This window comes from Camelus bactrianus, chromosome 1 (assembly GCF_048773025.1).
Source record: "Camelus bactrianus isolate YW-2024 breed Bactrian camel chromosome 1, ASM4877302v1, whole genome shotgun sequence".
Classification (NCBI taxonomy): Eukaryota; Metazoa; Chordata; class Mammalia; order Artiodactyla; family Camelidae; genus Camelus; species Camelus bactrianus.
In genome coordinates this window covers 53,151,762-53,173,482 of record NC_133539.1, presented here as the reverse complement: position 1 = coordinate 53,173,482, position 21,721 = coordinate 53,151,762, and the positions used below count along the sequence as shown (strand labels likewise).

Genomic DNA, 21,721 nt, shown 5'->3' with positions numbered 1-21,721 from the left:
ACAGTATAGTTGTAGGCAAGAGATGCAAACCTGGAGACTAGACCATTAGTTGGAAGTGATACTGACAATGGATGAGAAGGCCCTGGACAATAGTAGTGGCAGGAGGGATGGAGAGTACAGGCCAGTCTAAGGGGGAAAAATGTAAAAATAACATTTGATTACACAAATGACATGAAGGAGAAGAAGAAAACAAGGATACTCTGTGGTTACTGACTACGTAATCATAGATGGATTGTGATTCTGTTCACTAAAATTGGGAAATTCGGAAGGAAGACAAAAGTATGATAGGAGATAATGAGTCTTAATTCAAAATATGCTGAATTCGACGTACCTTCCAGTATCTATGGGGAGCAGCTGAATAGGCTATTTTAAAATTCAATCTGATGAAGTGTAATTAAAGCCAAAAAAAAAAAAAAAAAGATGAAATGTATGAAAACGACTCCATGAAGCCAGAAAAGAAGAAAAATATAATCCTGGAGAACAACAGTATATGAAAGGTGAGCAAAGAAAGAGGGGCTGATTATGCAAATTAAGAAATAATAGGAGATTTAGGAGGAGAGACAGGTAAATAGACAGTGACTAGTGCTAAAAAGCTATGATGAGATTAAGTAGGACAAATATTTGAAATAAATTCATTGGATTTTGCAATTAGTGGATTAACAGCATCATTCTAAGAGATGAAGGTGATGTGTCCATAAAGGAGAGTGGATATTAATCAACCTAATGCTGACTATTAATATCAACATTATGATTAAATATCAACATAATTAATATCAACATTATGTTAACTAGTAATTAGTCAACATACTTCTTGCTGCTATTCAGGTCAGGTTCCTGAGCACGTATAGAGATTTCAGCACAGTTCCTGGTGCCATGTCAAAAGTTTTTGATCATAAATGGTGATAAGTAATATAGAAGAAATAAAGGAACAATTTCAAAATAATGCTTTATTGGATTTAGCTCTTTTCCTTTCTCTGCCTGTCTTTTCATTTAACAGCCATATTTTGAGAGTCACTATGAGAGAAGATGCCTCTTCTGTAATACAATCTCAAAACTAGAGTGCCCCAGGGCAGAGATAATGGGAAAAGGGAATACTGATGCTCTCAGGCTAGAGAGATGGTGTTTCTGAATCATGAGGATCTTCCTAGAACTCAGAACGTGACCTTCACCTTGAAGCATCTGTGGCTCCCTCTTTAACTCAGGCAGGCTGGGGAATTTCAGAGTTAAGTGACACAGTGGATTTAGTAGCACAGAAGGTTATGGTCTTTGACTTTTTCTCTCCCCCAAGTCCAGACACTGGTTACTTCTACTCACCTCTGCCGCCCTCCTAGGGTCAGTGCCTTATTAGGCTGGGGCTTGTAGCTGCAGGCTTCATTCTCTGGTTTGAGTCGGCTGAGTTCCATACAAAAGCTCTCTCCCCGGTGGGCTTGCATCTCAAGCTCATCAGTTCTTGCCTTTGTGCCCAATCCCTCAGTAACTTCCAAAGCTCTTTTTCATCACCGAATTCCAAGCCCCATTCATGTCCCAGTTGCTGAGCTGTTCGAGAGAGACAGACCTTCAAGGAAGGGTTTAGATGATGGGGAAAAGTGAGGCGTAGAGAAAGAAGAAAAACCACAAAAATAGTTTGTCACACAAGGGTGAAGTCCTCCTCACACCACTGTCCTTTGGAAGAAAGTGCTGGGGACAAAAATAATTCTGGAGACAGGAAACATAGAGTTGAGATGGGGTGGAAAGTGTGTGATGGAAAAACAAACATGAAAGTCAGAAAAATCCCCGTGATTATAATTCTCCATGTAAGAACTGTCCTTATGATTTATAAGCATTCATCAGTAATCTGTATCGGCTTCTTGTCAGCTGGGGGAGGGGACCACTGCATTTCTTTTGCCTGAGATGGATCTATTTGATAACTTTGCTCCTTCAATTTACAGCTGCTAAAGTTCCCTATTTCACATGTGAATCCACAAAGTACAACTTTAAAAAATGGAGACTTCTTTCCTTCTTTGTATCTATCTGACTTTGTTTCTTTTATGTCTACCTCTACGAGTAAAGGCAACGTGGACAGCAGAGCCCTTTTCTATGGTAGCCCTGACAGACAGTGTCATTATCTGTTTATTTATTTACATGCTTACTCACTATATGTTAAATCCCAGATATCATGCATGCTGTATCTATTAATGGTCATATCTTGGTATAAATTTGATCTGAATTATATCTAAATGCATGTGATGAGTCATATTATAAGATGGTCCTGCTCCAGTGATAACATTTACATAATGCTGTGTATGATAAGACTGTGAAGTAAGGGGCTGGGTTTTCAAGTGAGACTTGTGGAGAATAGTCTGCTGACTATAGCCATGCCTCCTACACCAGAATGCTCATCCTAAGTGAATTATAATTTATTGTAAGCACTTTTATTTATCTTTACTGCTGGAATGAGATAAAGAGTAAACCCTTCCTGGTACAAAGCGGATTGTTTTCTTTGGAGAACTTACATTTTCTTTTTTTTTTTTTTTTGATATTTACTTTGCAATGACTCAGAAGGTAACAGCATTTTCTTTAAATAGCTATGAAATTGTTTCTAATTGCATAGTGAATGAAATTTTTAACTAGAAATCTAAGCCAGGATTCTAAGACTAATTTTACTCTTTCAGAGGTACAACTAAAGGCAGTTTTGTTTTTCCTTCTAAATGAGAGAAATTTTTCACAGAGAATAGAGACTCAGAGCAAGAATCAAAACAAAAGCCAACTTTAAAATTGCTTCTCATCCACATTCAAACAAGGGAGGAGGAAAAGAGGAGAATCCATAGTTCAAAGGCAAGTAAAGGGTTATAGATTCTTGCTACCTTTTTTTTTTTTTTTTTTTTTTTTTGCTGCTTCAGTGAGAATATAATTACCACTCAGGCTCTGAGAAGGAGAAGGAATGAGCCTTGTTCTTGCAACTGAGGGTCCACAAAGCATAGAGTATGCCTCATCTAACCTAGGAGGAGCCCCAGTTCTGCCAAGTGTATCTCAGAAGATCACAAAGAACACAATGGGCCCACTGTTGTCCTCTATCCAGGGTACCCTGAGGAGATAAACTTGTGTGGGTTCTGTCTGACAAACGGTGAGGGACTTAAGGCTTGAGCTCCCTGTGTACACATCTGCCACAGATCCTCTAAACATGTTGCAGAGACGGCATCAGAGCCTCAGTTTACACGGCTGCACTATAATCATCTCACATCGTCCTCCTGCTTTCAATTTCATGCTTATGGGCTTTAGAGAACCAACTGTTGCCCAGAGAAGCCAGACATAAGAGAACTGGGGCCCCTAAAAGGAGGTTTCCCTAGAGATACCTGTTATTAAGCAAAGAATTGAACAAAACAACAATATCTGGAGATTGCTGGATTTAGCTCAAAAGTGAGATTTCTACAGAATGAATATCCAAGATTCAAATTATAAAAATGATGGGCACAAAAATTTGTTAGGCTCTTCCAAAGCTCACTGGGTACTCAATACCTTAACCCATTTCATAATCACAATCATATGGGAAGTAATTATTATTCCTGTTTTGCTGAAGAAAAATGCTTGAAGCTCTTCAGTAACAGTGGACACATTTTAGGTCCAGGAGCTATTCCATATGTTTAAAATTAACCCATTTAAACATTATAATGACCCACTGAATTAGGTACGATTATAGTTTTCATTTTACAGATGAGAAAACCCAGGCACAGAGAGGTTAAGCAAATGTCCCAAGATCACAGAGTGAGTCTGTGATGGAGCTGCAATGCAGAGCAGGAAACTTGTCCCTCAGCCTGGACCTGTAACCACCCTCCATACTGCCTTCCTTGCTAAGTAACCTGCCTAAAGCTACTAAACTCCAGAACTCATGACTTTTCCACCCCAGCAGTGACAAGAAAATGAGGAATCTTGAATTATGGTGGGGTTAAGATGATGATTTATTTTCTAATGGGATCAAGACTCTTCAAAAGAACCTAGAAGACCTGTTGCTAACCACTTATAAATGTTCCTGGGACTGATCTGAACTCCAGCTGTGACTAGGCTAGAAGTCAGTTCTCTCCAGGTCTCAGTCTCAAATTTTCTCTCTCCTTAGAATTTGCATCTTCCTCTTTTTCATTTTTTAATGTGAATGTAGAGATGACACAGTTGATGTGACAGCAAGAGGAGCACAGACCGTCCTAGAATTGACTGTTGAGATGGACTCAGCTCTTAATTAGGAGGTTCTGCTCCTTCTCTTCTTACCCTTCTCCCCACCTGTACCATCTGCATGGAATATGTTTGTGCTTCTTCAAAAATATGAACCTGAAAATACAGCAATGCATATATCCTATATGTGCATAGAGGAGAATGCATATATGGGTGGGCAAGGTACTCCCTAGTGAGAGTAAGAAGTGAAAAATATGTCTAAGGGAGGACTTTTTGTTGCTCCAGGAATGACACAGACTATCCTGGCTTTACTATTTGCCTTTGTGATTTCTTGTTTTGCTCTTATAGGAGATGAATCTTTCTAATAGGTAGTAACCCAACTGCAGAAAGGTTGCTTTGTTAGTATAACACATACAAATAACTAACGCAAAATGAGAATTTAAAGAACTACATGACCGATCTGAGAGTTGGGTAATAATATATATTTAATGGCTATCATCACATCCTATAAAGAGATCAAATTTTTGAATGATTTAGATAAGTCATTATTTTCCTTATAGTTGTCCCTGCATATGACTGTTTCCTTTTTATTTACCATACTCTACCATGAGAGACTATGAATATAAGCATAGATATTGTTTTATATCATATGAAATGTTTCCATGGACATCACCTCATTTTATTTGTAGAACTACCCTAAGAGCAGTTCTGAGAGGTCGGGGCAAGTATCGTTAGCTTCATTTTACTTATGAAAACAACTAAGATAGAAAGGCTAAATGACTTGCTTGTTTTCCAATGGGAAATAGACTGAAGGCCAGAACTGAAATCAATTATCTTCAGGAACTAAACAGTGTATGTCTTTTACCCTAACACTCCACTGGCAGTAGGCAGATCCTGAATCATTGTGACCAACAATAGAGTCACATGAACCAGTTTCCTGTGGTTTACTACCTCTGTGTTCTCACCCTCTCTTGAACATCCATCACTACTGTGTGTGCATATACACATGTGCATGCCGTGTCTTGTACATGCATGTGTACGAAGGACCTAGGGTAGGGGAGATGATCCTATCATTTAGATGCTGTCATTGTTAATTGGTGTTATTTGGACTAAAATTCAGGATGAATCTAGAAAAATAAACCATCATGAAACTAAGATCAGTTTCTAGCTAAAGAAGATCAAGTTTAAGAGAGCAGACACGCACAGGAACAAGAGAATGAAGCCAAGAGAACAGGCAGTGATCAAAGCCAGAAGTCAAGTCTGGAAAGAAATAGAGATGGGAGCAAGACAGCCAGAAAACTGAAACTTCTTGTTGCAGGCAAGGGAAGCAGGAGTGCCAGATGGGCAGCAGTGAGTCCCCTCAGTTCTCTTATTTCGAATTGAGTTTAATCTTAGAACATGGAAATAAAGCAGAGATGATCCAAAATATTTAATAATTCAAGATTCTTTGAATTTGTGTTTTTAACTAATTTTCTATTTTTAATGTGTTTGCATAAGTGTTTCTAGACTTCATTATACTTAAAATAATGCAATAAAATCAGACTAATGACTTTTGACTCAAGAGAGTTTGGGATATTTCTGTGATACTTCATTGCATCCTCTGCTTAGAACATTTCCTGATGCCACACTTCAATGCTGGGAATGTACAGCATTGATTTGCAGGCCAAGTATCTTTCCTTCTAGAGGGAAATGAGTCCATCATAGTTTTGCTGATTCATAAGGGTTTTGTTTGTAGGAGTAAAGTTATAAAGCAAAAAGCATCCAAATAAAGGGCCAACACGTTCCTAAAGACTTCCTTCCCATCCATATCTTAAATCATTCCACATCTTACAAAAGAGAGAATCATAAATGTGAAAAAGTAATAAAAGTTAATTTTTAGAAATAGCTTTCCTATGAATAAAGGCTAATAATTTCCTTAAAAAAATCAAATTTACCCCAACTGTGTTGATTCTCCCTTACCTGTCCTAAGTATCACTGACCCTTTTTTATACAGGGGGAAAAACTAAAACACTGAGGTTAAATTATTTCTCCAGCATTAATTTAGGAAGTAACTAAGTGACAGCTTTCTCATGTACTATCAACAATGTACAAGATTATATTGTTGTATAATTATGATCCTAAAATACAACAGCAAAGGGGCATGATTCATTAACTGCTAACTTGTATCCAGAGTATCACTAGTCTTTATTGTAGTGTCTCTGTCATGAGCTTGACTTATAATTCAGGGACTTTGCTAGTGGCAGTTAAGAGCTTATAAAGTAAGAAGCATATGCTTATGAAAGAACACCATTGCACTATAGGCGTTTGACCTATGCTTCCAGATATTTAAACCAAGAGACCGAGGTCTAACTCAGGGTTTTTCCGCTTTGAGCCTGCCGGCATTTTAGATGGGATATGTCTTTGTTCTGCAGTGTCCTTTATGTTGTGGGGTATTTAGCAGCATCCTTGGCTTCTACTTACCAGATGCCAGTAGCAACTTCCCCTTTCCAGTTGTGACAACCAAAAAATGACTCCAAGTATTGCCAAATATCATCTGGAAGCACAAATTTTTCCCTTTGAGAACTACTCATCTAACTAGTCTTTCTCTTTCTAAAAAAATTTTTTTAATTGAAATATAGTTGATTTACAGTGTTGTATTAGTTTCTGGTGTACAGCATAGTGATTGAGTCATACATATGTAAACATACTCTTTTTCATATTCTTTTCCATTATAGGTTATTACAAGATATTGAATATAGTTCCCTGTGCTATATAGTAGGACCTTGTTGTTTATCTATTTTGTATTTAGTAGTGTGTATCTGCTAATTCCAAACTACTAATTTATCCTTCTTCCCCACTGCCCCCTTTCCCCTTTGGCAACCTTAAGTTTGTTTCTATGTCTGTGAATCTGTTTCTGTTTTACAAATAAGTTCATTTGTCTCATTTTTTAGATTCCACATATAAGTGATAACATGTGATATTAATCTTTCTCTGTCTGACTTACTTCACTTAGCATGGTAATCTCTAGGTCCATCCACGTTGCTGCAAATGGCTGTTCTTTTTTAATTTAAAAAACAAATCTCTCTTACAAAGTTTCTCTTCCCCCAGGCTTTATAATTTAAAAATGTGAGGATAGATAACCAGTGAGTGATTAAGTAAACTGTATTTATTTGTTATTAATGAATAAATCCCAGATTATGCTCTTGAGAAGTAGAAAAAAGTTTGAATAAATTCTAATATTGACTTGGCACATTGCTAGCAGCCAGTAATGCTTGTTAAAAATGAGTTGTATCTAGTAGCAATTGAACAGGCTTAATGGCTGGTAGATGTATATCACTTACATCATGTCTATACTGTCAGTAAATATGCCATTAAGCAATCTATTGGTACAAACCGAATTTAGCATTTCTTTTCTGCCTCCAATTACATTCATCGTTTTGGAAGCGTAATCCCCAGACTTAATGCAGTGTGAGTGGAACTGTCAATGTACCTGTTTGTATGAGTGTGCATAATGTACTTGGTATAAGTATTTGCAGAGATCCAATGCTTGAGATTTTTATGGGTGCATTGATTTTTTGTGACAGTTTTATGGATTCTGACATACTGAACAGGGAAGATAGAAATTTGTTTGCCTGCCTTTCCTGTTATTTTTTTTAAAGCTGATCTTTAAAAAAATCATAGGTTTATAGTTAAGTAACCCACCTGATATTTGTGGGTCCAAAGTTAAAGTGGACAGCTCACTAAATGTTTGTCTAGTGCTTTATGCTTCTTTTCACTGTTTTTCATGTGATATGGATTATTTAATTCCCAAGGATGATCTTTATTCGTAGTGGAAACATTGAGCACACTTTTTTCTTTCCTTTGCTTTCATGTTAATGCCACACTCAATAATTCTCTGTAAATTGTCCCTATTTTTCTGATAATTTTAACTGTTTCTTAAGAACAGTTAAAATAATTATTCATCTATCCTGTACCTATTAGATAATTAACAAATATTTGATAATTGATCTAATAGCAGTTTGTTAAATTCAGTTTATTTATTCCACATTTTAGTAGTGCCTACTGTGTGCATGGTGGATTAATGACATTGGTCCCATTAAGGCCATAGGTGAATTCTCAGAAGGTCACTCTTATTAAGAAATTTATGAGGAGAGATGAGTAAAAATAAGTCTAATGCAACGTGGAGTATAATGCATAAGAAGGAGCCAAGTAACAGGGTGAGATACTGATGAGAAGGGATTTCCTGGAGAGATGACACTTTGTATCATATCCCAATATCCTCAGCTGCCTGACAGAAATCCCACCTAGGGTGGAGGAACATTCTCTGCCCCTCTCCTCTTGGCACCAACACCTACTCTCTACCACACAGTCCCCTTTAAATCCTGGAATGGATTGCACATTTTGAGTTCCTGGAGGAAACATTCTATTAAATCCAAACACCACAAAACACTTACAGATTTTATAAATTAATCTCTTTACACTTTTCCTGCTTTGGCCAAGGCTGATTTTAAAGATAAAGTCCTTAGGTATTTAGTTGTGAACTGGATCGTCTGGTATTGAAGCAGCATTCTGACTGGGGGATAATTCATTACCATATAATGGTGATGTGGCATGAGAGTTCTCATTAACTCCACAGGCCTGACTGATGCACAGTTAAGCCACTTACCTTCCAGATGCAAGCTCAAAATACTCACTGGCCAGTCAGTGCCTGCTGGAACCCTGGGTCCGCGTTTAATCAGCATTGCCTCATTTCCCAATAGCTAGGCCTCCTGTATGACTGGTTATTTTCACATAACAAACAAAAAGTTCTACAAACTGAGACTACAAACTGAGTTCTACAAAACAAGACTATTACTTTGACTCTGGCCATCTTTTTCTTACGTACACTTCTTATGGTTTAAAATAGTTGCCACCTTAAATCAAGATTTAAGCATTTTTAATGTTAAGTTATTTCTGAAAATTTTTTTTGCTCATTTTTCAGTATGAAAGTTTTAGCTATGTTGTAGAAAGATTATTTTGTAGTTTATAGAGTCAATACATTTACTCAGAACTATTAAAAAAAGAACCCTTAAATATCTGGAGGATTGGTTTCCTTTTTAAAAATACTCCATTGTGCTCTGCTGCTTGGAGCTGGCTAATCATACTGGATTAGTAAAAAGTGTCAGTGTAAGTGTATATGTGTGTATTCTAATATACCTTTTATTTATTTGGGAGTAAAAGATAAATTTTTAAAAGTAAATACAAATGAAACACAATGCAAAAATAAGATGTTATGTAGACTGTCATAGCAAGATTTCCACATAACGAGTAGTCAGTTACTTCTTTAGGTAAGATAGATCTGAACTCTCTCAGATAATAATTTGAAATAATGATCTATGCGGTAATTTTAACATTCCCGCAGACAAAAATTGCTAAAGTATCCAAAGGACCCTAAAGACCCTACTTAGAAACTATACCTTATACTGATTAGGAAGTGTACCCAGTTCATTAGCCAATGCTGTTAGGGCTTGGGATTGGGGAGTTGAATATGGTAACCATATGTCCTCTTTCTGCATATATGACACTGTTCATGCAACAGGCATTTACCAGGTGTCTATTTTATACCAGATTAGTTTTTGGAGGTACTTTCATGAACAAGACAAAATTCATTGTTATTTTATTTATAGGCCATATTTATGTAAAATATATTATAATATATTATATTTTTTCCAAGATGAAGATATTGGAAACTTATTCGCTGGGCTAAACAGCGTTCAGAGTACACCCCTGCGATGTAATATACCTAGTTGCTGCTGTTTTGTGCTATGCAGATGAGGGGAGAAAAAATAAAAAAAACACAAGGATAAATGTGATAGAAGATTCAAAATGCATTTACAGAGATAAATTTCCATTCGTCTCAGTAGAAAAGATAAACACAGTAGACCTACATCAGCAACTTTATTTATGATCTAGAGTAGGATAGCAAACAATCTATTAATTGATTCATGAATGATTCTAAGTTGAGAAGTGCTGCAAATACCACCAAGGACAGAGACATGATGCCACCAAAGAATAGAACAGGGAACGTTGAGTCTGGAAAGAAGCATCAGGTGTCCACAAAGTTAGCTTTGCCTTCCCTTAGAGAGGAGTTCTAAATTATCAAACATATAATTAATCCCAATAATACCTTCATGGCAGAGAAACACGTATTGGGTAGTGGAGATACTAAATGGTACTTTAATCTACCTATGTTTATGAAAATAATTAGGCAGAGAAGAAAAGAAAAGAAAGGAAAAGAAAGACCTGCACACCATGGCACCCAACTGATTAAATAAAATTCTCATGTTTCCTAAAATATACAATTCACTTGAAAATAATAGGATAAAGAGGCCTTTTGTATTATGGGTGAGGTATTTTTTAAAAGATTCAGCTTTTGTCCTGAAAAGACGAGCTGGCTGCTGTATCTTTACCGTGGTCAGCCTGTGGATTATGCATTGACCTCCTGTCCATGCATGGCTGCTTTGACCTGAGAAAACCTGGATTGGACTCAGTCTGGAAAATATGGGGAAACACGGTGTTTTAATTGTTCTGCTGTCATGCTCCTGGCTCCTTCTGTCCATCCCTCATGCCCCAGAGAGCTGAGCAGCTGGCTCTGCAGCTATGAACAGGGTCTGGGACAGTCTCCCTGTGGGGCAGACATAAATCTTGCCAAAGGGATACAGAGAGTTTTTTTGCTTGGTTTTTCCATTTCCAGATTCTTGCTGGACTTGAAGGAGAAAAACCACACTCCTCCATAAAGTATTTATCCCTTCCTCACTAATCCGTGTTCTTTGCCTCTTTCAAGTTTCAGAAAGAGACCCTTTTAGATTTCTAAAATAAGTAGTTATTCAAATAGACATTTTTTCCTTCATCCTTCTTAGAATAGGAACTACAAAATTAGTTTTTTTCATCTACCATAAAAGATTGAATTCATTCTGATGTCCCAGAAATGCTGGTAGCAATCTATCTTGCCAGCACGCAACCTGCTGACTTCAGCAGGTGGAGTCAGACTCAGGCAAGAAGATACTAGCTTTGATTTTCTTGATACAACACCTGTCTACTTAGCCTTGGACCTGCTCACAGACTTCTCACTCCTGGGAGTGGGCATTCCAAGCTTGAAAGGATCAGATGCAAACTCTGAAATTCAGTCTAATTGCTACAGTGGTGTGACATATCCTGGATCTGCTATCACACAAGACTTTAGGAAATACTAATGAAAGAATATGTGCAGTTCAAAACTGAGTAAATATGCCACATAATCAATCGTCTAATTCTCAAAGTTACTTAAACAGATGGAGTTCCATGTGAATGACCTTTTCCTAGACAAGAAGATAATCCAGGGGGAAGTCAATACCCATTTAACTTTGCCTGCATTTCTTATACCAATTGTTTATTGCCAAGTTGGGTATAATATAATGACACCCATCCATTGGATGGTAATTAGATCTTAAAGGAGAAATAGTGACAATATTTAGGACTAAGAAGTGGCATGACCATTATTCTTTCTGTACATAATTATTTCTCTTGATTGGTCTTGTTGAGTCCAATCATGTGAAGAATGAATGCAGATACAGGTATGGCCAAGGCTCTAATATCATTACTCTACTTTGCCAGGTGTGTTGTAGAAGATAAGAACTCGAAGGTGGCCTGGTTGAACCGTTCTGGCATCATTTTTGCTGGGCATGACAAGTGGTCTCTGGACCCCCGGGTCGAGCTGGAGAAACGCCATTCTCTGGAATACAGCCTCCGAATCCAGAAGGTGGATGTCTATGATGAGGGTTCCTACACTTGCTCGGTGCAGACACAGCATGAGCCCAAGACCTCCCAAGTTTACTTGATCGTGCAAGGTAAGAAAATGGTGGGAAAGGAAAGGTGGGAGGCCGAAAATAATCTTGATGTACAAAATACTCAAATAATCCTTTCTGGAAAAAAAGAGCACTTCCAAGAACACTTCCAAATACATTAGGGCATTTAAGTATCTATTTTCTCTCTTAAAAGATAGACTTAAAATGAGAGAACTAAGGAGGATATAGAAAGAGAAGTCTTATCTTGTAGTAGTTGCCTATAATGAAAAAACTACGAAAACAAATACATGTATATATTTGTATGACTGAACTATTATGCTGTACACGAAATTGACACAACATTATAAACTGACTATACTTCAATAAAAAAAACAAAACAAAACAAAAGAAATTTAGGAAAAAAAAGAAGAAAATATTAAATTTGCCAATGGCAAACCATGCAGAGATAATTGCTGACATGTGCTATAGGCAACAGAGTATTTTTTACATGGAAGTATAACTACACATATTAAAAATAAAATTGCTACCCTTTTTGCAATGAAGATGAAAAAAAAAAAAAGGAGTCTTGCCACTGTGAGCCAGTGTCCTTGGGGAGAATGTTTTCTCTTAGCCTTGAGTGTGAAAACACACAGCAGAGGCTACAGCTTTGTCCACAGGGACACAAGAACACACAGAATGCTTAGAACCACATGAAATCCACTTTAGCACGCTGTTAGGTACCGTATGCTTTGCTGAAGGTTTGATTTTTCGCTGTCCTCAGTCTAAAGAATGTCACTAATTATCTGTTTCTGTGATAGTAAATGTTATTTGGAAAAATAAAAATTTCCAGAAGCATTGCCATTCACTCAGCTGGCAAGCTGTCTTTGTAGTTTGTATCCTCATTTAATGGCAGGTTATTTGTGAGCAACTCTACTGATGAGGATCTGCAGAGTCATTGGGGATAATTTGCTTCTAGATGGGGGCTTCCAAGGGCACATCTGAGTCATGGTTTTATAGGATGAAAACCCTGAATGGCATACACAAGACCCCAGACTATAGCTCTCTTGAGTCCCTTTTCCCCATAATTGCAGAATGAGAATAAAACTGGTCAGCTGCACAATTTTATTGCAAGGGAAGTCAAACTACCAGCAGTTTCAATCCATCTATCACGGAGGATCTAAGCACTAACAAATATTAGGGCTGTGTTCATGGATTCTTGATTTACAATTTTATGTAAATTGAATGCAAATTAGGCACGGTCCCAGGGCTCCTGTCAAGATTCCAATGCAGTCAGTTGTATGGCAAAGTTTGACTGTAGCTTCTATTAATGTGTTATGGAATTGATTATTGCAGCATTTAAATTATTGCTCTCCCAGATCCTCTGATTAATAGATTGAAACTGGAGTGAAATACATCAGAGACTGCCTGGTGCAGGGGTGGTTTAGTCATGTGACCTCTATCTTGGTCCATTTGCAATGGCTGACAGCTTCATTTTATTGCTTGTAAAAGGCATGTCTCCTGATTTGCAAAGTTCCTATCACAGTCAAAGCGTAGAATGCTTTTCTTGTAGTTTAGTGGAGAGTGTTTGAAGTCCATGATAAGAGGCACCAGGGTTTGGATCTCAGGAAGCCCACATAAGTGTGTAAACATAACTACAGATATGTAGATGTGTAAGTAGGTTATCAGCTCCCTCAAAACACAAGCACTCTCTCTCTCTCTCTCTCTCTCTCTCTCACACACACACACACACACACACACACACATATCCCTCAAGACACAAGAAGTTCTACCTCATTTAAAGGCAGAGGGAGAGGAGATAACTAGTTTACTTGAGGCCCCTTAGAACAGATTTAATCTAATGACCAGCTCCACATTATATTACGAGATTCCTACACAATTTTAATACCTTCACAGCCTTTAATGTCATGGGAAAGCCACTAAAGACCACAACTAGAAAATGTGTATTTTCCTGTATGGGATAAAATTGGGTAATCTAAGTATTACATTCCTTGGTTTCTAGATGAGGAATAGAAGTTAATTAAATTTTGGTTACTTGCTAAAGGTCACACAGAGAGTTCAGGGAGTAGCTTGGAGCCAAGCAGACCAGGAATCAAATTTGCAGCACTTTCTACTGGGATGGAAATTTTTTTGTTATGACTTTAAGATTTAATATCAGATTTATATTCATCTGAGCTCTTAGTGCCAAATGCCTGAAGCTTTTCCTCATTTTTTCTTATTTATCTATGTACTTTTTAGATATAAACACAACAATCTTAAGAGAATGAGAGCTACAACTAGGTTAGATCATACTGTATATACCTTGTCAGCACAGTGAAATTAACTTAAATTTGGCTTAATATTAAGGGATGGAGAAGAACCTACTAAGTGTCAGGTACTGCTTATTCATTATCTCTTTTGATTCTAATGATATGATTATTAAATAGGTGTTAATAACTTCATTATAAATATGAAAAAGCTTGAAGTTCAGAAACAATAAGACGCCTGCCTAAGGCTGCCTCTTGGCTTAGGACAGGGTTTCAAACCCACATCTGTCTGATGCAAGGTATTATTGTATTTTGCTTTTAACCATATTACTCTGAAAGAAAATATGAGCAACAAAGCCTGTACTTGTGAGGCTTTGTTGAACCCTTATGATGAAGAAAGGATTGTCTCCTCCTTGAGCCTGAGTTTTGAAGGGGGGAATTTTTGGACAATTATATGGATGTTGGCATTTGATACCTAGCACCAGATGGCTGATTCACTTCCCCTTAGGACGTTCAACTCTATGATTATGTCAGTGGTTCCATCCTTTCATGCTGTTTGTTCACACAGCTTCCTACTCCAGGCCTCAACCCTACATATTTTTACCACATCAAAGATTCCGCTTCTAGGTATGGCTGGCGTCCTTCTTTCCTCCAATCCCATAGTACTTTCCTTCAGAACATAAGGGTCTTTTGAATTTTTCAAGTTCTGTCTTGCTCACTCTCCATGGTTTCTGCAAATCCCACTTAACTAGTCATTAAATAAATACTCTATTATTTTTCTTTGCCCAATAGCAAGGCCACCATTAACTCAAAGATGCTATGAAATAGCATAAAGAATAGTGGTTAAGAAAGTGGGCTTTATTGTCACACTGCCTGCTTCAAATCTCAGCTTTCCTTCTTGCTACTTAAGTAACTTTTGGGGGAAATGACTTAATTTCTCTAAGACTCAGTTTTATTATTTGAAAATTAGAGATAAAATTAAAACTTTAAGCCCTCCTTAATAAGTTGTAAGGATTAAATTAGATGATCTATGTAAGCCCCTAGCCCAGTGTCTGGAGATTTTGTGTTCTCACTCAGTAAGATGATGATGATGATGATGATGACGCTGACGACTACAATGCTGACAACCACTATGATGACAATCACGATGCTGCTACCCTAGTATCTCTCATAAGGCTCGCTTTGCCCTGAGTGCTGCCTAGAGTCTTAAGAACTCACATTCGTCTGTTACCCTTGCAGTGGGGCTCTTTCAGCTGTTATTTGGTGAAGAAGTGACAAGCATCACTTCTGAATTCTTAGCTACATTTATTAAAGATGTCTGAAGAGAACATGCAGCATGCATCAGTAGCACATAGAGTATTTATTAAATTCAATTTTAGATTGGTCCCCCCCTGCACTGAATTTCTGATAAGGTAGCATGGGGGTAAGGCCAGATAATTTGCACTTCTAACACACTCCCAGGTGATGCTGCTGCAGCTGGTACAGGGACCACACTTTGAGAACCACTTCTTTAGAAGAAGTGTGTACCTTGAGAACATCTGGGGAAATAATCCAGCATAATTTCATTCAATTTCAAATAGTGTTACATCCCCAGATATTCCTAATACTAATCTTCTTGGGCATGAGACAGAGAAAGGCAGATTGACAAGTAACTTTTATGATAACATCTTAGGCCTTCCAAAACTTCTTACCTAGCCTAGCCCTGTGGAAAGAAAATCTCTCCCCAAACTATCCATTTTCAGGTATCAAAGCTGAAAAAAAATTGTTGAGACATAAAAACTGCTCTAGACTTCAAAAATCTCAACTTCATAAGTATTTAAGTGTTTGTCCCCCTCACATTTCTCCTGCATCCCATTTCCCCTGGAAATTTACTTTCCTTTTTTATATTCCTACAATGTTAGTAACTTTTCAACATCTCCAACGTTTTTCTCTCTTATTTTGGTGATTATTTTTCACGAAAAAAGTAAGTTTTTTTTTTAATCTGTTCATGAGGGTCATTACACACAAAATAACCTGTGTTGAAATAGATATGCTGCATGGTTCGCCAAACTCAATCTTTAGCTAAATGACATCTCCACGTATCTTCCTCATAAGGTACACAGGTGAGAGTTTTGCATCAGCAAATACAAAAATCAATAATAACCTTTGGGATCACTTGTGACTAATGTTATTAAATATTACATCTGTTGAAGCCAGGGCTATTCAAAACTAAACATACATTCCAGATACTTTATAAATGGAGGGACCCATTTCTAAAGCCAGATATTTTGGTTCCTACACCACCTCCTTTACAGATTCTAAGATCAAAGATTAAGAAAACGTCACCCTTAACTTCAATAAAATAAACAGATTCTTTTGTCATCCTTCTCATTAATAATGTTCGTTTATTCTCCAAAGGTTACCCTGCTGTGATTTCTTGTTTTTCTGATCATGCCACAAATGGAGGCACTTGTGTTAAGGCAATATTTCTCTTTATCTGATCCTTGCATAACCTACAACAGAATCAATGGTTTGGTTCATCATATTTTTCAAAATGCAGAATCCTGAGAACCATTCCCAGAACAATCAAATAAGAATCCCTGGGAATGCAGCCAAAATTTACAAATACATTATGCTCTGCAGGTGATTCAGATACATGTGAAAAACCAAGAACTAAAGCAATCGATGAGAGGGATTTGCTGCTGCCTTTCCTGTATGACATGGCATCAAATTATATCTAAAACTCTTCAAAACAGGTACTAGAGTCTTGTAATAGAAAAATTAAAAGTAAAATAAAATAAACCTGTGTACTCATCAAAAACAGAGATTAATCTCATCTTCTTGAGCCCTGGGAATAGTGACTTCAAAAATGAGATTTTTTAAAATTGTAATGTTAAGAATCTCTATGTGTCTGTGAATACAAGGGACATCCTGAAGTGATATTTTTTAGAACGTGAATCTTATTTTTAAATATCTCATTCACCATACCTTATAATATTTATCGCACACCTGGATTGTGAGACTCTCTCCATTACTTATAAGAAACTATATTGCATAATTACCTTAATTAAACCAATATAATTATGAAAACAAATGTGAAAGTTGACTCCTTCTAAGACCTGACACTTTTGGTCTTTCTTTTCAGATACCCATGCTTAAAACGCCACATTTCCTGTATTTCATTAATCCTAGAATATTCATATTGGCTGACAACTGTAGTGTCTGTGGATCCTCTTTCAATTCAATACTTGAAAATTCAAGTGTTAGGAAACATTTAATTTTTTTCATAAATATTAGTCTAGAACTTGTTGTTTCTAGGATTTAAATTCTTAGAATGCATTTTACAATCCTATTAATCATTCCTAATTCTGACCAAAAGCTGTTACCTGGAACTCCAAAAGGTACCTCTTCTATCTCTTTTACTCTCTCTTCTTTCCTTTCTTTCATTACTTCCTTTGCTCTCCTTTCCCTTCCATCTTTCTTCTCCCCCTTCCTTATTAGCATCATGTTGCACTGATTACTCAATAACATTGCCTACAAAATTTCATACAAAACATTTGCCTCTGCATTCAATTCAACTTAGCCGGGAGCTCTTTACTTGTTTTAAATGTTCTAATAAAATAAAGAATTTGAGACCTTTTTTAGTTGAATTTGATATGAGGGTGAATTCTGTTGGTTATTGAGAATCTTACTAAGTAACTGGAATTCTCATTTGGATCTTGCCTGCTGAAGTCTACTAATTCTCCTACTCTTCAGCTTAATTTTTCAGACAGTAGCCTCTTGATTGTCTGTTAATAGGTCAGGTTCAGACTTTAAGGATGTCACTATTCTCATCAGCAATCACACAGCTAATGTAATGGGAAGAAATGAAACTTTAGGGCTAAAATATTTGGGAATATTACCTTATGCAATTTTAATTTGATATTCCCACTGTAGGAAGGACTTCAAGTCTTATTTAAGTCAAGCCCATCCACTCATAATTTATATAATTACTGTCCCCAAGCTCTCTATGTGTATCTGCAGTCCATCTTTCAGTTATTAAAATAAATCCACTATTTACATCCACATTCTGCTCTATCGGGCATTTGTCTCTTCTGAAGATGAGAAAAAATAAAAGAAGAGAGATAAAGTTATTTTAGTGCCCTGAGCTGGCTCAGTGTTAAAACCCAGACTCCATGAAAAGAAGAAAGCTACTTGAAGCTACAGACCAATGTTCATCTCTATTCAGAGATTCAGTATATTCTTGAATCATTAAACCAGTAAGGATTTTAGTACCTTCTGGTCAGAATTTTGATGGTGATTAGGAAGGATTTTGGAGTGGGATTTATTCTATATTGGATCTGCATCTGCTGGATAGTTTAGCTACATCCAGTCTCTGCCACAGTTATTTTTACTTACATTTACATGATATCATATGTGGCTACTCACAGATGCACTAGTTTTTACACAGAGCTTTTACCTATCAAGATAAGGAAAGCTAGTCTTTCAAATATTTTTAATTAGTTCTGTAAGCTACCATAAATTATCATCAGTTGTAGCATTTGTTTTTTGTACATCACCAAAAACAAAAAGAAAAAAGAAAAAATCCTTATACTCTTAAAAATCTTAAAGGCAACTTTGTGAATTTATATATCTAAAAGTCAAGAAAGATGGCATATATTTTTCAGTATATGCATACTTTCATCATTTTCAGTTTGCTTTAAATAGGTAACATATTTCTGGACAACAAGATGATTTGTGTTTTCTCTATGATGTGTCAAATCCTAGATCTGCCTCGGTTACAGATCAAGTATGCAAAAGGCATTGAGCCCCCTTTTCTGCTTTTTAGTGAAAAAACTGTTAGACAAGGAGTGTAGAGAAATCTATCTGACATCATTCAAAGCTAACATTATAAGTAATGGGACAAATTAGCATCATGTGCCAAACGATAGGATACAATGAACAGAATACAGCATCACTTCTGTGATTTTTCTATCCAAACCTGAGTCTAAGCATGAGAAGACATTGGGCATACCCAAGTGGAAGGACATTCTATGGATTGACTGCCCTGTAATCTTCATAAATGTCCAAGTTGTGAAAGTCAGGGGAGATAGAGCAACTGCCCTAGATTGAAGGGTTTACTGTAATATGATATTGGATGTGACATGGAATCCTACATTGGACCATTTTGCTAGAAAAGACTTTATTGGGACAATGACAAAACTTCAATGGAGTCTTTGGGTGAAGAGTATATGGGAGTTCTTTGTATTATTCCTGTAATTTTTTTTTTTTTTGTAAATTTGAAATGATTTTAAAATAAAAGTAAAACAGACACAATAATATTTAAGGTAGGTATCAGGATTAATTACTAGTGAATATAATTCAAAATTATATTAAATATAACAAAATCACACAGTATTTTAATGCAAAATCCATTATAAAGCAATATATGAATAAAATACATCAAAATGTCAAAGGAGAAAAATCATGAGATAATCTGAGTAACCAACAAAAATATATACAATATAATTTAACCAACCTCAATTCTTTTGATTTTATTAAATACTCACAAATTCAGTGAACTGAGTATAGAGGATGTCTTTTTTTTAACATGAAAAAGATGATTAGCCTCAACAATAATTAATTCAGGAATAAGGCAGGGATACCAACAATCATTATTATTATTTAACATTATTCTGAAGGTTCTAGTTAATGCAATGAGATAAGAAAATAAAACAAAAAGATGTAGTTGTGAAAAAGGAGAAAAGAAACTTAATTATATTTCCAGCTAAAGTGATTACTAACTGGAAAAAAGTCATAAATTAATGACCAGAATATTAGCACTATTAGCAGTTATATTTGATAAGTTGTCCAATTATCTGAAGAAACATGTAAAACTAAGAGTTTTTACATTCAGTTATAATAAAACACTTATAAAATAATACTATAGAATGTCTATTCACAAAGCTTCAGTAATATAAACAACATTTAAGCATAAATCAGATAAAGAATGTGGAAAACCTAAATGCAGAAATTGATATCACTTTACCTGGCAGGAAGAGGTTTTGTTTGTTTTTGGTGTGTTTTTTTGTTTGTTTTCTGTCTGTTTTGTTGCTGTTGTTGTTTTACTGGAAGGGAAAAATTTCATTCCTGAATGGCAGCACAAATAATGTGAAGATGACAATTTTTCCCAAGATAAAAAGAATTTTTTTATACGTCTAAAAATTACTTTGGGAGATTTTTGATTGAAATTATACTAAGTTTATCAAATTAATTATAAAGAATAGATGGGCATGAATAGCCGGTACATTTTTTTTTTTATTGTTTTATTGGGGCAGGAAGACTTCTGTACTTCTAGATACTAACATATTTTGTAAAGATAAAATTATCAAAACAGTGTATTTTTACTTTAAGAATGCCCAAGTTTATGGATATAAATGAAATGCATAAAACATTACTGTGTACACCACACATAAGACCCAGGTTTATTTAAAATCATGGAGAAAGTATGATTATTCAACAGGTGGTTTTGAATAATTAAAGAAAAATAAAATGATATTTTTACTGAACAACCACTCATGAAAATTAATACCAGATCCCTTAAAGATTTAAAAGTAGAAAATAAAGGAAAAAGAAACCTGAGACTTTTATTTCTCCCTGTTGAGAGTGTAAATTAGTAGAAACTTTGCTAGGGTAGGGATGTCTATCAAATAGAGGAAAAGCCTAAAAGAACCATCAATACATATGCATCTGAACAGAGTGAGGAAAGCTTTCTTAGCATAAAAATAAGTTTAAAAAGCATAAAGAAAAAAATGAATAAATTTGACTACAGATATATAAATGTCTAAAGTTAAGAGAAGGGATAAAGTGATTTAAAAACAAAATATGTAATAGATAAAATCTTGATGTCATTGGTATATGAATAGATTTCAACATATCAATAAAGAGGAGAAATCAGTGCAGAAAATACGGTGAAACATGACTAAAATTTGTTGAAGGACTTAAATTGCCAATCCACAAAAGGATCCTTGAATATAGCAAACATCTGGAAAACTGTAAAACTTTACTAATAATCAAGGAAATGCAAACAGCAATAAATTATTATTTTTAAAACTAATAATAATGGGAAAGGGTTAACAAAATGTGGCTAGCCAGAATTGGCAAGTCAGTAGGAAAACTGACACTTTTATATTTCCCTGTTGAGAGTGTAAATTAAAAGAGACTTTGCTAGGGTAATATAGGGATGTCTGTCAAAGTTTTAAACTAAATTTGGATCATTTGACCTAGTAATTCCACTTGTATAAATGTGTAGAAAGAAGATCCTCTGAAATGCACACATAGATTTGTGTACAAAGTGATCATCACAGAATTGCTTTGAAATAAATTATGGAAAACACCCGAAATATTCAGAATAAGGAAGGAGGAAGTTAAATTGGGGTCATTTCATAAGAAGAAATACTTTTATGATGGGCATTAGAATGCCCAACATTCAAACCTCTTCCCTGTGCTTAGGAATTTCCCTCCTTTCAGTATTGTTGGGTTGCAGGCATCACCACCCAGGGTAAAGCTGAAAGA

The 21,721-nt window shown here is 35.9% G+C and overlaps 1 protein-coding gene across 1 annotated transcript in view; it reads left to right on the top strand.

Moving 5' to 3' along the window:
- LSAMP (limbic system associated membrane protein) overlaps window positions 1-21,721 on the top strand; it is a 567,085-nt gene that overhangs the window by 307,088 nt on the left and 238,276 nt on the right. The window contains exon 2 of the mRNA XM_010970836.3: window positions 11,755-11,987. Coding sequence (XP_010969138.1) covers window positions 11,755-11,987 — 233 coding nt within the window. The remainder of the gene's footprint in view (window positions 1-11,754; window positions 11,988-21,721) is intronic.